General features: G+C 38.9%; 1 protein-coding gene across 1 annotated transcript; it reads left to right on the top strand.

Annotated features, from left to right (window-relative positions):
* Positions 1-5,379: 5,379 nt before the first annotated feature.
* On the top strand, positions 5,380-15,064 carry LOC130046020 (transport and Golgi organization protein 1 homolog). Its single transcript, XM_056138948.1, has 8 exons — positions 5,380-5,480; positions 5,570-5,680; positions 6,734-6,803; positions 6,952-7,090; positions 11,872-11,973; positions 12,888-12,948; positions 13,177-13,244; positions 14,964-15,064. Exons 1-8 carry the CDS (start codon positions 5,451-5,453, stop codon positions 14,974-14,976), a joined length of 594 nt encoding a protein of 197 aa, XP_055994923.1. The 5' UTR covers positions 5,380-5,450; the 3' UTR covers positions 14,977-15,064.
* Positions 15,065-15,516: the final 452 nt, after the last annotated feature.

Here is a 15,516-nt window from a genome sequence, read left to right as displayed (position 1 = left end):
TACTTGTGTGAGTAAACTGAATTTCCTTTGATTTTTTTCCTAGCAGTTTTCTCAGGTTTTGGAGGATATTCTGTTCTTAGAAGTATATACTGATACTCTGTTGTTCGACGTATGCTCATTAAGGATTGGTACATCTTGAGGAATTGACCACACTACCACAAAATAATGCCCTATTTTCTACCTGTTCTGATAATTATCCTTACTCTGTAGCACTTTTTTTCTGTTTGAGTGCCTCACCTGGTAGTGCTCTGTTGGTGTCCAACCGTATTATGAAGATGAGTCTTTGGACACTGCCCTGCAAGCAGGAAGCAGAACCAGGACCCAGCTCTGCTCTCAGGGATCACTCTCGTAAGCTCAATGGAGCACAGGGGTGGTGCTGGGGATTGAAACTGGGTTAGCTGTGTATAGGGCAAGCTCCCTACCCACTGTATTATTATTCACTCTGGCCCTGTAGTATTCTTTTTCAAGGACAATTTTACTGACTCAAGGATTTTAGATAGATATACTTTAATACTTTATATGTTTAACTGCACTTTATTTATTTATTTATTACTTATTTATTTTTTGCTTTTTGTATCATACCCAGCGATGCTCAGGGGTTACTCCTGGCTTTGCACTCAGGAATTACTCCTGGCGGTGCTCGAGAGACCATATGGGATGCTGGGAATCAAACCCAGGTTGGCCATGTGCAAGGCAGATGCCCTACCTGCCATACTATCTCTCCAGCCCCTTAACTGCACTTTCTTGCTGAGTGTATGTATTCTGAAGAGAAGACTATTTTATTCCTTTTCCTTATTCTTTGAGTAAGGAGTCATCTTTTCTTACCACACCCTAGTCTCCAGATTCTTCCAAAATTTGCTCTTGCTATGATTTTCCATAATCGTAACATTATATGTCTAAGTACAAGTTTTGAGGGGTTAGGCGGTGGGTTTATGTTGGTGTGTGTGTTTGTGTTTATTTTTTTAATGTAGGAGTACTTCTGTTTATTCAGTCATTGATTAAGCTGATTGAATTGGGCATGAACTCCACATTACTTTTTAAAATTTTTTTAATTGTTATTAGCTTGAACAACAAAAATCCAAATAAATGATGCATTTGTCTATAAAAATGTCAACCACACACGGACTGGAGCAATAGCACAGCGAGTAGGGCATTTGCCTTGCATGCGGCCGATCTGAGTTTGATTCCCAGCATCCCATATGATCCCCCAAGCACCGCCAGCAGTAATTCCTGAATACATGAGCCAGGAGTAACTTCTGTGCATCGCTGGGTGTGACCCAAAAAGCAAAAAAAAAAAAAAAAAAAAAAAAAGTCAACCACATGCATTGTCAAAATTATACTGATTCTTATTCAATAAAATGTATTTTGGTTGAAATGTTTCATAAAGTATCGTGACTTAAATTAAAATTTTTCTATTTTTTAATTGTACTAATTCATCACACTGAATAAAATTATGACAGTAGTTCTTCTTCATCCACGGTTTGCTTTCTGTAATTTCAGTTACCATAATCAACTGCTGTCCCAAAATGTTATATATAAGGTATTTAAAGGGAAAGAGATCATATTCACATGTTTTCTATAGTGTATATGATTATAATTGTTTTGTTTGATCACTGGATTTTGTCATTAATCTCTGTGTCTAAATCACAAATTAATTTGCTTACATTGAATATACATAAAATAACATTATATGTGTGTTTTCATATGTATATATTTGGTATCGGTTTCAATGAATTGTTATTTTAACTAAGTTAGTAGGAAATATGAATAATTTTTTTACTTCAATTTTGGTTTTCCTTTTTCCCTTGTCCTAGGTTAAGCCTCAGATGTGTCAAGGTAGGAGTTTTGTTTTCAGTTGTCTTTGTGATATTTTTTCTTTATGGGTATCTGATATGGGTTTAATTCAACTGAGTAAACATGAAAAATTTTAAACTCTAACTTCCGAACTGTTGAAACTTAATTTTTTATTTGTTTTTTTTTAATTTAATCATTGTGAGTTAGAGTTACAAATTGTTCATGATTGGGTTTCAGTCATATAAGGTTCCAATACTCATCCTTCCTAGGACCACTTCTTTCCAGCCTGCCTCTATGACACTTTTTTCTCCTTCTCTCTCTCTCTCTCTCTCTCTCTCTCTCTCTCTCTCTCTCTCTCTCCCTCTCTGTCTCTCTCTTTCTCTCTCTCTGTCTCCCTCTTTCCTTTTGGGCATTATGGTTTGCAGTATAGAAACTGAAAGGTATTTCCCCTTACCTCCTTTCAGCACTCTAAACTGTTGAAAACTTTAATCTTCCTGTGTCGCAAAGGAAATAATGATTTGGAGTTAGCATCAAAATAAGAAACTTAAAAAGAGATAAGGAGGAGGAACTTCAGGAGGGTAGAGAGAAGAGAATGAGTTTAATTTTATATAACAATGTTTAGGAAGTAAATGAAAATGGTAGTGTGAGGTTGGTAGTACTTCCACACAACTTGCTCTTGTTAAAATGTAGAGATGATTTGCTCGAGCGGGCCCAGTAACGTCTCCACTGTGAGACTTCTTGTTACTGTGTTTGGCATATTAAATACTCTTGGTAGCTTGCCAGGCTCTCCAAGAGGGGCGGAGGAATCGAACCCAGCTCGGTCAGGCTGGCTGCGCACAAGGCAAACGCCCTACCGCTGTGCTATCACTCCAGTCCATAGAGATGATACAAACACTAAATGCTAAAACACTAAACAGTAACCTTAATACTTAGAGAACAGCCACAATATCACCAGGAAGTATGTCTCCAAACAGAGGTTTTTTTGTTTTGGGGTTATTTTTTTGGGTCACACCCGGCAATGCACAAGGGTTACTCCAGGCTTTGCACTCAGGAATTACTCCTGACTTTGCACTCAGGAATTACTCTGGCGGTGCTCAGGGGACCATATGGGATGCTGGAAATTGAACCTGGGTCAGCCTCCTGCAAGACAAACACCCTACCTGCTGTCTATCGCTCCAGCACCACCTAATAGAGGTTTAAACTATGTTCATTGAGTACAAAGAGGAGGGAGCCATTCATGCCAGAAAGCACAAGAGGAAATGAAGAGGATGTCAAATAGGAAACTTCATAGATGGCTGGTTGAAGGGCGTTGACTGGTGAGAACAGGGACACTGCTTGACACACTAGTCTCTCAAATGTTGGTGTTTGTCACTCCTCAATGCATCAGAGTCCTCCTATTGGACAGAGAGATATAATTTTGCACATGTGAGAATTAAATGTCTATCAGATAAAGAAACTAGTACAAAAATAATGGTATACTATGCAGTCACAAGGAAAAATGAGGATGCACTGCACTGCACTGTCCTGCCGTTCATCAATTTCCTCAAGTGTGCCCAGTAACGTCTCCATCGTGAGACTTGTTGTTACTGTGTTTGGCATATTGAATAAGTCACGGGTAGCTTGCTAGGTTTTGAAGTCATGAAATTTCTTGTACATGGATGGACATGGAGAGTATCATGCTGTATGAAATGAAACAGAAGGACAATGACAGATATAGAATGATGGCACTCATTTGTGGAATAAAAAAAAAAACATAGAGGCTAATATCCAAAGGACAGAAAAAACAGAGATCAAGAGGACTGGCCCATGGTTGGAATCTTGGCATAAGTATGTGTGGGTGGAGGGCAGTTAGGTTAGAGAAGGAACCTTTATGAGAATGATAATTGGAAATGATCACTCTAGACAAGAACTGAGTGCTGAAAGTAGGTAAAGGGATATGCATGATAATCTTTCAGCACCTATATTGCAAACCATAATGCCCAAAAGGGGAGGGGGGAGGGGGGAAGGAGAGAGACAGGGCGAGAGAGAGAGGGAGAGAGAGAAGTGCATGTCATAGACTGGAGGCTGGTGGGTGGGGTGGCAGGGGAACTGGTAGTGGAAAATGTTCACTGGTGAAGGGACAGGTGTTATAACATTGTAACAAGCTTTATAACTCTGTATCTAATGGTGATTTAACTACCACTGTATCACTGTCCTCCCTTTGTTCATCGATTTGTTAGAGCAGGCCCAGTAACATTGTGAGACTTATTACTGTGTTTGGCATATCAAATATGTCACGGGGAGCTTGCCAGGTTCTGCCGTGCGGGCAAGATACTCTCGGTAGCTTGCTGGGCTCTCCGAGAGGGGCAGAGGAATCGAACTCGGGTTGGCCATGTTGGCCGCGTGCAAGGCAAACGCCCTATCCGCTGTGCTATTGTTCCAGCCCGATTCAACTATAAATAAATAAATTTTTAAAATTAAGTATACGTCTATCAGATGAGTTTGGAACTTTGAACTGTGTTCTAGGCCTTACCTTATTCTTCTCTGAGTGCACATTTTATGCAAGTGTGATTACAAAGACTTTGACCTTCTGAGCCCCTCAAATGGATCTAATGAATCTATTCTACTCACCAATAGGGAGATATTGGAGGCCTTTGAGAATAAAATCAGTCAGCATTTTGCATTTTCTAATGTGAAATTGCAAATAGTAACTGAAAGGGGCTGGGAGCAAAAAACTGGACAACCTAATGATCTTTACTTTGTTCTTATGAGAGTCTATTTACCTTAATAATTGTAGAAGAAAATGCAGATTGGGAGCGTACTTATTTTTCAGTTTTATCCTCAATTAAAGCACAGCTATGACATTACTGAATTTCCTAAGAATGTGATTATAGATGGGGGAGATGCTAAGAAATGATATTTTATTGTGTTTCCTCATTGTTGAATAAAATAAGACTATAATTTATTTTAAAAATTTCTGATATTTAAACTGACACCAAAAGTTGCTTTCTATAGGCACGATGATAAAGAAAAAGTCTTTGTCACTCATGCCAGATTATGTTTTCATGTTGCTAATATATTGAGGTTTTTTTTTCTGCTTTTTGCGTCACACCTGGCTATGCACAAGGGATACTCCTGACTCTGCACTCAGGTATTACTCGGGGATCATATAGGATGCTGGGAATCGAACCCAGGTTGGCCACATGCAAGGCAAAAGCCCTGCTCACTGTGCTACCACTCCAGTTCCGGTATTATTCCATTGTTCTGTGTGCCTAAATATCTTAGAAATTGAATTGTTCCATCTCCTTTTAGTTAGTTCACAGCAGATAACTGAGAAGATCAAAGTTTTCATGAAAGACAACACAGAAATAGAAGTAAATCTATCCACTTGGAAGCAAAAGGTGAGATTATACTCATAATTCTACTTACACTGACTACCATCTCTAATAATGCAGATATCTTGGTAATTCTTTTTTCAACCTACCGTACTCTTTCGAACAAGTCTACAAAGTTTTCATATTTAAAGCATTACTCTGTGTGTGCATACATGCAAGGAGACACACACTGAAATGAAAGTTTATCTAGGACAGCAATATCTTTAAATTCTGATTTTTTATATGTATATATAGATCCATGAATCAAAGAAACAGCTCCAAGAATTTAAGAGTCAAAATAAGATGATATCCAATGAAGCAGCCATGTATAGGGTAAAACTTTTTTCTTTTCTGTATTTTCTTGGAAAAGAAGTAGTAAAATTGGTGAACAATTATTTCTGAGTCAATATACTTTGGTGCAGGATAACATCAATAGATTTGACTGGAAAAATAACCACTTAAACAGCATGCTTCAAAATGCACATGTTGTATTGGAATCTCAAAGAGCTATGAATGTCAAGAATCAGGATTTGGTAAGAACTTGACTTTGTCTCATTTTGACGTATGAACTTGTGTTAGGTAGGACAAAATAAGTGTTCACATTCTCTTTTTATGTACCACAGTAGAGTGTGATAGAGTGTGGGCTGGGAACTCAACCATATCCCAGAAACTTTTTCTGTTTCAGAGATTAGGAAGTGTTCTTAATTTTATTATTATTATTTTGCTTTTTGGGTCACACCCAGCAATGTTCAGGGTAACTCCTGGCTCTGCACTCAGAAATTACTCCTGGCGGTGCTTGGGGGACCACATGGGATGCTGGGAATCGAACCCAGATCGGCCACATGCAAGGCAAACACCCTACCCACTGTACTATTGCTCCTGCCCCTCTTTTTTTTTTATAACTTAGAAAATCCCTTCACATTCAGCATTACCTCCCAAGTTATGTCGAGTAGTTCACTGAAAAGATGTGAAAGGAAAGTATCTAAACAACTTGCTCAGTCTCTAGATACCTCATAATGCTGAAACTTGGTATGAGTTTGAGGCAATTAGAAAAAATATAAAGATACATTTATATATGCATAAATATGAACAAATTTGTATATTTCTTTAAACTTTATATTGATAGACATTAAGCAAAGCCATTTTTCATATTATTTGCTTTCTCCTTGACATATGGCCATCTGTCCCACTATTCAGTAAGGAGGAATTCTACGGATACACAAAAATGTATAGCTTAGGACCTTTTATTTATTTTGCATTTCTTTTTGTTGTGTGCTACACTTTTTTTGTGTGTGAGTCCAAAATGGATTAATCACTTTCACATGAAACATGGGGTAGCTAAGGCAGATGTTTGTTTCTTTTCAGCATTTTTTTGAGGGGGGGTGCATTATACCATACCCAGTGATGCTCAGGCTCACTATTGGTTTGATGCTAAAGGATCAGTCCTAGTAGTGGTCAGAAAACACTGTGTGGTGTTGGGGACCCAACCCAGGCAGCCATGCAAGGCAAGAGCCTTAACCCTGTACTGTCTCCGTGGCCTCTGATGTTTGTTTCATATGTCATCTTTTCCAACACCTATCAAACAGTCAGAAGTGAACGCTGGAACTGAGAGATCAGAATGGAATGACCTGAGATCTCGTAAACACAACCAGGAAGGTATATTGATTAATGGGAAGAAATGAAATCTCCTAATATGGGAATGAGTTGGTATTGGGAAGGCAAATTTGCTGCCTTGAAGGTTCTGCCCATCTCCTTTTTGACCGAACCCATGCAGGCAGATAGCAAAATAAGTCTTTCTTCACAGAAATGAAAAGGAAGCTGGAAGAAAGTTGTAGCAGGCTGAGATCTCTGCAGAAAAACAAAAAAGTGGAACTCAGACAACTGAAGAATAAAAATTACTTCTTGTTGACATTATATCAACAGAAAAATGCCAAGATAGAAAAGTAAGGTGCTTTGTGTGAATTCTAACAAATATTGTTGTATGAATGACTATATCTCTAATGTGCACAACTTTATTTCTCTTAGCATCAGATCCAAGATATTTACACTAGATCCTTCAGTACATATTGTGTCTGCCCTAGCTACCTTGATTTCTAAAATCTGCATTTTTTCTTTCTGATCTAGCCAGTTATCTCATATTTGGGTAGTGAGTATGTATGGGCATTAATCTCCTCATCTCAGATTCTACTCTAGGCCCATCTTTGAGTTTGAATCCTTTCATACTGCCTTGTCTAGATCTGTGTTAAATAACTTTTTATTCAGTGACAGGCCTTGCATGGTCAAAAATATTTAGAAAAATATCGACTTATGTTGACAAAATATGGGAGTTTTTTTCTGGTAGGTGTTCAGAGGTGCCAGCAGTCTCGATGCCTTGAAATCAGTTGTAACTGGCATCATTCATTCCAAGCCCAACCTCTACAAAGGCAAGTGTGTCTCCAGTATATCTTTATCCCTACCCAGTAAGTCTCTTAGGGCCCAACCAAAGCTGGTGGCATCACTAAGACTCACCTTTGTTACCAGACTCCAAGTCCACATTTTCGTCCTAAGTCAACACATGTGTAAAAAGGTGATTCAGTTTTCTGGCTGTTGAGATTGTTTTAAATTTTGTAGATTTATCTGGGAAATTTTTTTCCAAGAACTGGACTGAACTTTCTTCTTCATCTTGGTTTCATGTCTTTCTGTTGTGTTGTTAGAACGATGATGAATTCAATCGTGTGTTTTATATTTTCCTACTTTCCTGTGGTTCTTAGTGGGGAACCAAAAACCACAGACCCTCTTACCCACATACAAAAGTAAAGCTCTTATCATCCCTTATACTTGGCTTTTGTGTTATTCCTTCCAAAGTCTGAACTACTGTGATAAGCTTCCACAGTGATAAGCTTCTTACTAAGGACCAGTTCTCCTGCTTTTCTTTCCTATTGTCTTTGGGAATTAGTTATTTGACTACTATATTTCTTTGTATTCCACATATGAATGAGATCATTCTGTGTCTGTTCCTCTTTGTCTCACTCGCTTAACTCAGCATGATACTCTCCAGATTCATCCATGCATCAGCAAATTGTAAGACTTCATCTTTTTTATGGCTAAGTAGTATTTGATTGTGTAGATGTACCAAAACTTCTTTATCTAGGCAGTTGTTCCTGACACTCTGGGTTGTTTTCAAATTTTTGGCTATAGTGAATAGTTCTGCAATGAACATAGGAGGGTAGAGATATTTTCTTCATTGTGCTTTTGGGACCTTTGGTTATATTCCCAGCAGTAGAATTGTTGGGTCAAATAAAAGCTCATAAACATGCTGTTTTAATTACTACTTTGTAGTACTGTGTGAAGTTGGGTAAGTTATGCCTCCCATCTTCTCCCCAAGGATTCCTTGACTATTGCACGTGGGGGTACGAAACAGGGTTTATTTTTCCAAATGAATTTCAGGAGTGTTTGATCTATTTCTTTGAAAACTGCTATGTGCATCTTCATAGGAATTGTAGGAAATCTGTATAATGCATTAGGAGTATTGTCATTTTGATGATGTTAATCCTCCCAATACAGGAGCAGGGGTTGTGTTTTCATTTCCTCTTTCATTTCTTTAAGTAGCGCTTTGTAAGGTTAAGCTGTTTCCTAGGTACTTTATTTTATGAGGCATAATTCTGAGTGGGATTTCATTGTTTATAGGAAAGCCATGGACTTTTGCATGTCAATTTTGTTGCCTGAGACTTTATAAATCTATTGTTTCTAGGAGCTATTTTGTAGAATTTTTAAGGTTTTCTGAATATAGTATCAAGTCATCCACAAAGAGTAAAAGCTTGTCTTCTTTCTTTCCTATCTAGATGCCCTTAATATCTTTCTTCTTGCCTAATTGTTGTGACAAATTCTTTCAGTACTATATTGAATAGAAATGATGAGAGTAAGCAAATTTGTCTTGTGCCTAATCTTACTCACTAGTGAATCCTTCTGGACCTGGGCTTTTGTTTGGGGGGAGACTTTTTTGGTTGGTTTTAGGGCACGCCCAGTGGACTCAGGATTTACTCCTGGTTCTGTATTCTGTGATCACTTCTGGTGGGTCGGGGGAGGGGTGGTGGGGACCATATGGGATGCTGGGGATGAGACCCAAGTCGATTGCATGCAAAGCTAGTGCCTTATCAGCTGTGTTATTGCTTCAGCCCCTGGGGAGACTTGACTACCATTTCAATTTCTTTGATAGTGATAGGTCTATTCCGGCATTCCATCTTTTAGTTCAACCTTGGGAGGTTACAGTAGTCCAAGAATTCATTCATTTCTTCTAGGTTCTCTTGTTTTCTGGCAGAAAGATTTTCAAAGTACTCCTTGGTGATCCTTTGAATTTCTGTGGTATGTGTTGTGACATTTCCCCTTTCAGTTCTTTTTTCTTTCATTTTTTTTTTATCGAATCACTGTGAGATAGATCCTTACAAAGCTGTTCATGTTTAGTTTCAGTCATATGGTATTCCAATATCCATCCCTCCACCAGTGTACATTTCCCAGCATGAGTGTCCCTAGGTTCCCTTCCCATCACCCCCGCACCCCACCACCTGCTTCTCTCTATGGCAGATACTTTTCTTCTCTCTCTCTCTCTCTCTCTCTCTCTCTCTCTCTCTCTCTCTCTCTCCCCCCCCTCTCCTTTTGGTCATTGTGGTTTGTAATATTGATACTGAAAGGTTATCAAGAAAATCCGTTTACCTACTTTTAACCCTCAGATCTTGTCCAATGTGATCATTCCCAGCTATTATTGTCATACTGGTCTCTTCTCTATCTTATCTACCCTCAGTTCCCTACACACTTGTGGTTAGTTCCTACCATTGACCAGTGCTCCTAAACCCTGTTTTCCCTTAGTCTTCTACTATGTATTATTTTTATGTACCACAAATGAATGCAGTTATTCAATATCTGTTCCTCTCCTTCTGACTCATTTCACTCAGCATGATACTCTCCATGTCCATCCCTTAAAGGCAAATTTCATGACTTCATTTTTCCTAATAGCTGCATAATATTCCATTGTGTAGATGTGCCATAGTTTCTTTATCCATTCGTCTGTTTCTGGGCATTCAGGTTGTCTCCAGATTCTGGCTATGATGAATAGTGCTGCAATGAACATAGGAGTGCAGATGATGTTTGTGTCATGTGTTATTGGGCCCCAGGGTATACTCCTAGAAGTGGTATAGCTGAGTCAAATCGGAACTCAATTTCTAGATTTTTGAGAAATAATTACCCATATTATTTTCTTAAAAGGCTGGACCAGTCTCCTCCTTTCAATTCTGACTCAGTTAATTAGGGTTTTTTCCTCTCTCCGTGAATCTTGCTAGTGGTTTATCAATCTTTAGTTTTTCAAACAACCAGCTCTTGTTTTCATTATCTTTTGGATTGTTGTTTGTTGTATTCCAATTTATTAATTTCTGCTCTGAGTTTTATTATTTTCTTCCTCCTGCCTGCTTTGGGGTCCTTTTGTTGGTCAATTTCCTGTTTCTTAAGATATGTGGTTATATTATTTATGTGGGTGCTTTCTTATTTCCTGATGAATTCTTGCATAGTTATGAATTTTCCTCTTAATGCTGCGTTTACTGTTACAACTTCTGCTAGCTTGTATTGTGATTATCATTGATTTCCAGAAACCTCTTGATTTCCTTTCTCACCCACTGGTTGTTCAGAAGTGATCTGTTTAATTTCCAGGAGTTTGAGTTATTTATCCATTTCTGTGTGTGATTACCTTCTATTTTCAGTGCATCATAGTCTAAGAAGATAGTCTAATTTCTGTCCTCTTGACTTTATGTGGTCTTCTAATTTTGTGTGTTGTTCTATAGTAAATCAAGTGTCATATTGAAATACTTTCATTCAGAACCTAGTTTTCTGATGGTGACACAGACCATGAAGTTTTTTCAACCCATTGTTTCTTGCTGCTTTTATTCTTCATGACCTGGCTCTTGTTCAAATGGACTGACATTCAGGGATTAACTCTTGTACATCTGACTGTATTTCCTAGAGATACCACCCTGGCTGTGGATGACCAATTCTTTTGCAGTTAATAAATGTTGCCAGCACAAGAATTTATATTGATTCCTTAAATAAATATACCAGGGAAGAGGCAGGGGCTTCACTCCTGAACCTTAGACATGTCTGGTAATGAACAGCAGTCTTTTGAGGGCTCTGTCCCGGAAGATTCTCTTTGTGACTGCTGTATGTGCCAGAGAAAAGCCTGAAAATGGAAGTTAGGAGTCCCAATGCAGGAGTGAGACTAGTCGTGAACCCTGTTTCATGGTAGAATGTGTTGTGGGGACAGAAAGATAGTAAAGTAGGAAAGGAGCTTTTCTTGCACATTACTGATGCAGATTCAATCCCCAGCAACCCTTGTGGTCCCCTGAGCCCACTAGGAGTGAACCCTCAGGGCAGAGTCAGGCATAAGCCCAAGTACCCCCAGGTGTGCTCCCTACCAAAAAAAAAAAGATAATGTAGTTGTGATGGGTTGGTCAAGCATAGATTTATGTGTTTAAATAATATGAGCTCTCAGCATCTCATACAGAATCTAGGAGCATGTGCAGTACCTTTTTATGTGCTTTTGATTACTTTATTACAAATGGGTAGGTAGAAAATGGCAAATGCAGAGGAACCACCATCCGCCTGAGTGAAAGCGTATGATGAATCCAGACCCTCAGACTGTTGGGAGGTTGGAAGGGCAGTTTCACAGAGGTTATTGGACAATTGTGCCTCTTTTCCATGAAAGGAAGCTAAAAAGGAAACAACAAGAAAGAGTCAAACTGGAGAGTCAACTATGTACATCAAAGGATTTGCTGGAATCACTTGAAGATGAGATAAAAAAGTACAAGTGAGTTCAAATTCAAACTAGAAGAGGCCAGGGAACCACCTGGACTTTTTGTTTTTAACCTTTTTTGAATGTTTAGATTCAGTTAACAGAGTAATAAGAATAGAAGTTCAGGGGACATACATAAAGAGAACTGACAGAAGGAAAACAGTTCACTTTTAGTTTTTAAAAAATACCTTACTAAAATTCCCGGATGCATAATGTTCTCTAGACCGGGGAAACTTAGCACAAGCAAGCACTTCTCGGGCTGGTGTAAACTGTCAGATTCTTTCTGAAACAGTAGGCTAGGTCACATCTCTAATTAGAATTTGGATCTCTCTCTTTTTTTGCAATGCTGGTACTATAATTATTTATAGTACAAAATATATTATAGGCATATAAGTAAAAGGAGAATAGAACCCTATGAAGAAAGATGCTCATTTACTGATAAATCAGAGAAATTCTGATAATGGTAAACTATAACAACTCAGAACCATTTCATATGAAGATATTAAAACATAAACTAATTAGCAATGCTTGATACTTCTATAATGGCGAAACACATGAATAGGTAAAACATATCAAGAAACATATACTGCAAAAAGAATTAGGGAGCTGACTTAAAATAATCCTCAGTGCTGGGTAGATCGATCAAAAGGTTGGAATTCATACCCGGCACGCAGGGGGCCTTGAATTAAACGCCTGGAACTGCAGCCAACACTCCCCTAGCTTCACAGACAATTTCAGTGATGGAGAAGCATGGTATCACCAAGCTGACCACTGAAATCTGCAGGTCTGCCAACCCAGATTGAGAATTCCCAGTATGGCAACAGGCCCCACAAAATCTCTGGAGAGCATTCCATCTCCTCCCCCCCCCCCAACATAAAGTCATGCTCAATATTAATACTTTATGTGATGGAAGCAATCATATCTTATAGGCAACAAGCTGAGGAAATTCAAAACCAACTCTCACAAGCAGATTCCACTTTCCAGAAGCAGGTAACTTGCAATCGACCCCAGGAGTTGACCCCTTCACACCCCCTGCAGATGTTGTAATGGCCCCCAAAAGCTAAACACGGGGTGTGGTGTGTATAGACTTTTTCAGATCTCTGCTCGGATAAGGTAACCCATCACATCTGGACATGTTTTGTTTCATGTTTTGCCCCTTTCCCTCTGTATATAGAATAGTTGGCCACGATTAAACATAGGTGTGTTTTTCTCCTACAGATTAAATCTGGTGAGAGAAAGTTGGAGTTGGCTGAACGGGTCATGGAAGACACCTACATGAGACTCAGGTACAAGGTGGTGATGAATGCATTTCAGGGTACAGTTGAGGTCTTATGATTTTTTAGTGCCTAGGAAAGGATCTGGTGTGTAATTATTACTGAAGACCAATCTTTTTCCATCTTCAAGAATGAATATAATATTTAAAAAAAACATAGTATGAGACTAATACCCAAGGACAGTAGAAACAAGGTCTGGGAGGACTGGTCCATGGTTGGGGGGGTGGGAGTGGGGGGTGAGAGGGCAGGTAGGATAGAGAAGGGATCACTATGATAATGATATTTGGAAATGATCACTCTAAACAAAAACTGAATGCTGAAGGTAGGTAAAGAAACAAGAAGCATGATAACCTTTCAGTATGCAGACCAGAATGAATGCCCAAAAGGTGAGAGAGAGACTGTTGGCAGGAGGGAAGCTGGGGATACTGGTGGTAGAAAATGTACACTGGTGAAGAGACGGGTGTTGAAACATTGTATGACTGAAAACCAATCATGAACAGCTTTGTAACTGCATATAGAGGTAATTAAAAAACATAGCCGAAATAACAATCTTTATGAGGAACCCAGGAGACAGAAACCAATGTGATGGGGACCTGGGATGCAGATTCCAGAGAAGCAGCGAGCATTCCCGTGCAGGGTAGTGACTTAACTCCTAATCAAAAACGCCACTCCTTCCTGCTCCCAGGGAACTGTCATGGCACCCCACCCTTCTCTCTCTCTTTCTTTATTTCTTCTTCCTTTCTCTCTTCTATGTCTTTCTTTCTCTCTTTTTCTTCATTTCTTCTTCCTTTATTCTATTCTTTCTTTTTCTTTCTTTGTTCTTCCTTTCTCCTCTATCTTTCTTCCTCCTCTTTCTTTCTTCCTCTTCTTTTTTCTTTCTTCCTCTTCTTTCTCCTCTTTCTTTCTTCCTCTTCTTTTTTCTTTCTTCCTCTTCTTTCTTTCTTTCTTCCTCTTCTTTCTCCTCTTTCTTTCTCCTCTTTATTCTTTCTTCCTCCTCTCCCTTCCTTCCTTCCTTCTTTCCTTCCTTCCTTCCTTCCTTCCTTCTTTTTTTCCGGTAGAACTGAATATTAACCCAGGTCTCATGCATGCAAGTGCTTTACTACTGAGCTCCATTCTCAGCCCCAAGCTGACTACATTTAAAAATTGTTATTATTATTGCTTTAAGGATGACAGTTGGCTGTATTTAGGAGTTACTCCTAAATATAGTCAGAGAGCCACGCAATACCTGGGTCCCCTGCATTCAGAACATGTGTTCTCTATTGAACTATTGCCTCAAACCTGTTTTGCTTTCATTTGTGGAGGAGAGAGTATTTGTTTAAAGTCTTGAGGGGACATGATTATGTCCATAAATAAAGTCACTGTATTATGTCTGCCCATGTTGGACACTCACCAGACTCACTGTGGAAACAAAAATATCTCATACAGATCATCAAAACTGTTCATTCAAGTGAAATCAATCTAAGAATGTAACGGCATAGGCCCTGAAGTTCAAACTTTGTTTGAAATAATAAGATAAAGTCATATTAAAATCCAGGACGACAGTTACAGAAGGAAAAGATACTTATGAGAATGTAAGTTTAGGGATCTGTCTTTTAAGATATGACGACAGTCGTGTAAAGCCAAAGATACAGTCACTCTGAAGTGCTCTTCAGAGCCCACATTATGGTAGACAAAATGCATGTACAAAAACACGAAGCCATTGAAGTAAACCCAAATCTCTTTGCTTTCCAGGAGTATCCACTGATGATGGACCCTGAGCCACGCCAAGCAATTAGTGAGAAATTACATCAGGTCTGCATTCATATCTGAACATTTTCCTGCCCAGTCCTGCTCACTATGTTTCCCATAGTCCATCACTAATAAATCTTTGCTACTTGTATCATTTTCTCAATATCTGAATTTTCCTGATCCAAATGGTACCTCCTGGGCTTGTACAGTGAGATGCTGCCTACATAGTCCTGAAAAGGCAGAATTCTGAGGGCGGGGGAAGAAGTGAGATGATATCTCACTTAAAATGGCATATGTCAAAAAGACTGGCAACAACCAGAGTTGTCAGGGATGTGGGGAAAGATATTGATGGGAATATGGTCCTTTGTGGGCTCTATGGAAACAGTATGGAGATACCTGAAAAATGAAGTATAGAATATCCATGACTCAGTGATTCCAATTCTTAGCATGATCCAATAATAAATTCCAGAAGATCTACACAGCAACTATGTTCACTGTAGCACTAACTGTAATGGCCAGATTATGGAAACAACCCAAATTCCAGCCGTAGATAAAT

Source organism: Sorex fumeus, unplaced genomic scaffold, assembly GCF_029834395.1.
Source record: "Sorex fumeus unplaced genomic scaffold, SorFum_2.1 ptg000130l, whole genome shotgun sequence".
In the NCBI taxonomy this organism is placed as follows: domain Eukaryota; kingdom Metazoa; phylum Chordata; class Mammalia; order Eulipotyphla; family Soricidae; genus Sorex; species Sorex fumeus.
The sequence above is the reverse complement of the archived record's forward strand: the minus strand, read 5'-3'. Positions and strand labels throughout refer to the sequence as shown.

What these genes read in the sequence shown, in the direction of transcription:
- LOC130046020 (XM_056138948.1), top strand. Translation starts at nt 5,451, where the DNA reads ATGATATCCAATGAAGCAGCCATGTATAGG. An exon ending in TCGTAAACACAACCAGGAAG is followed by an intron (nt 6,804 to 6,951) that starts GTATATTGATTA and finishes CTTTCTTCACAG; the next exon opens with AAATGAAAAGGAAGCTGGAA. An exon ending in ATTCCACTTTCCAGAAGCAG is followed by an intron (nt 12,949 to 13,176) that starts GTAACTTGCAAT and finishes TTTCTCCTACAG; the next exon opens with ATTAAATCTGGTGAGAGAAA.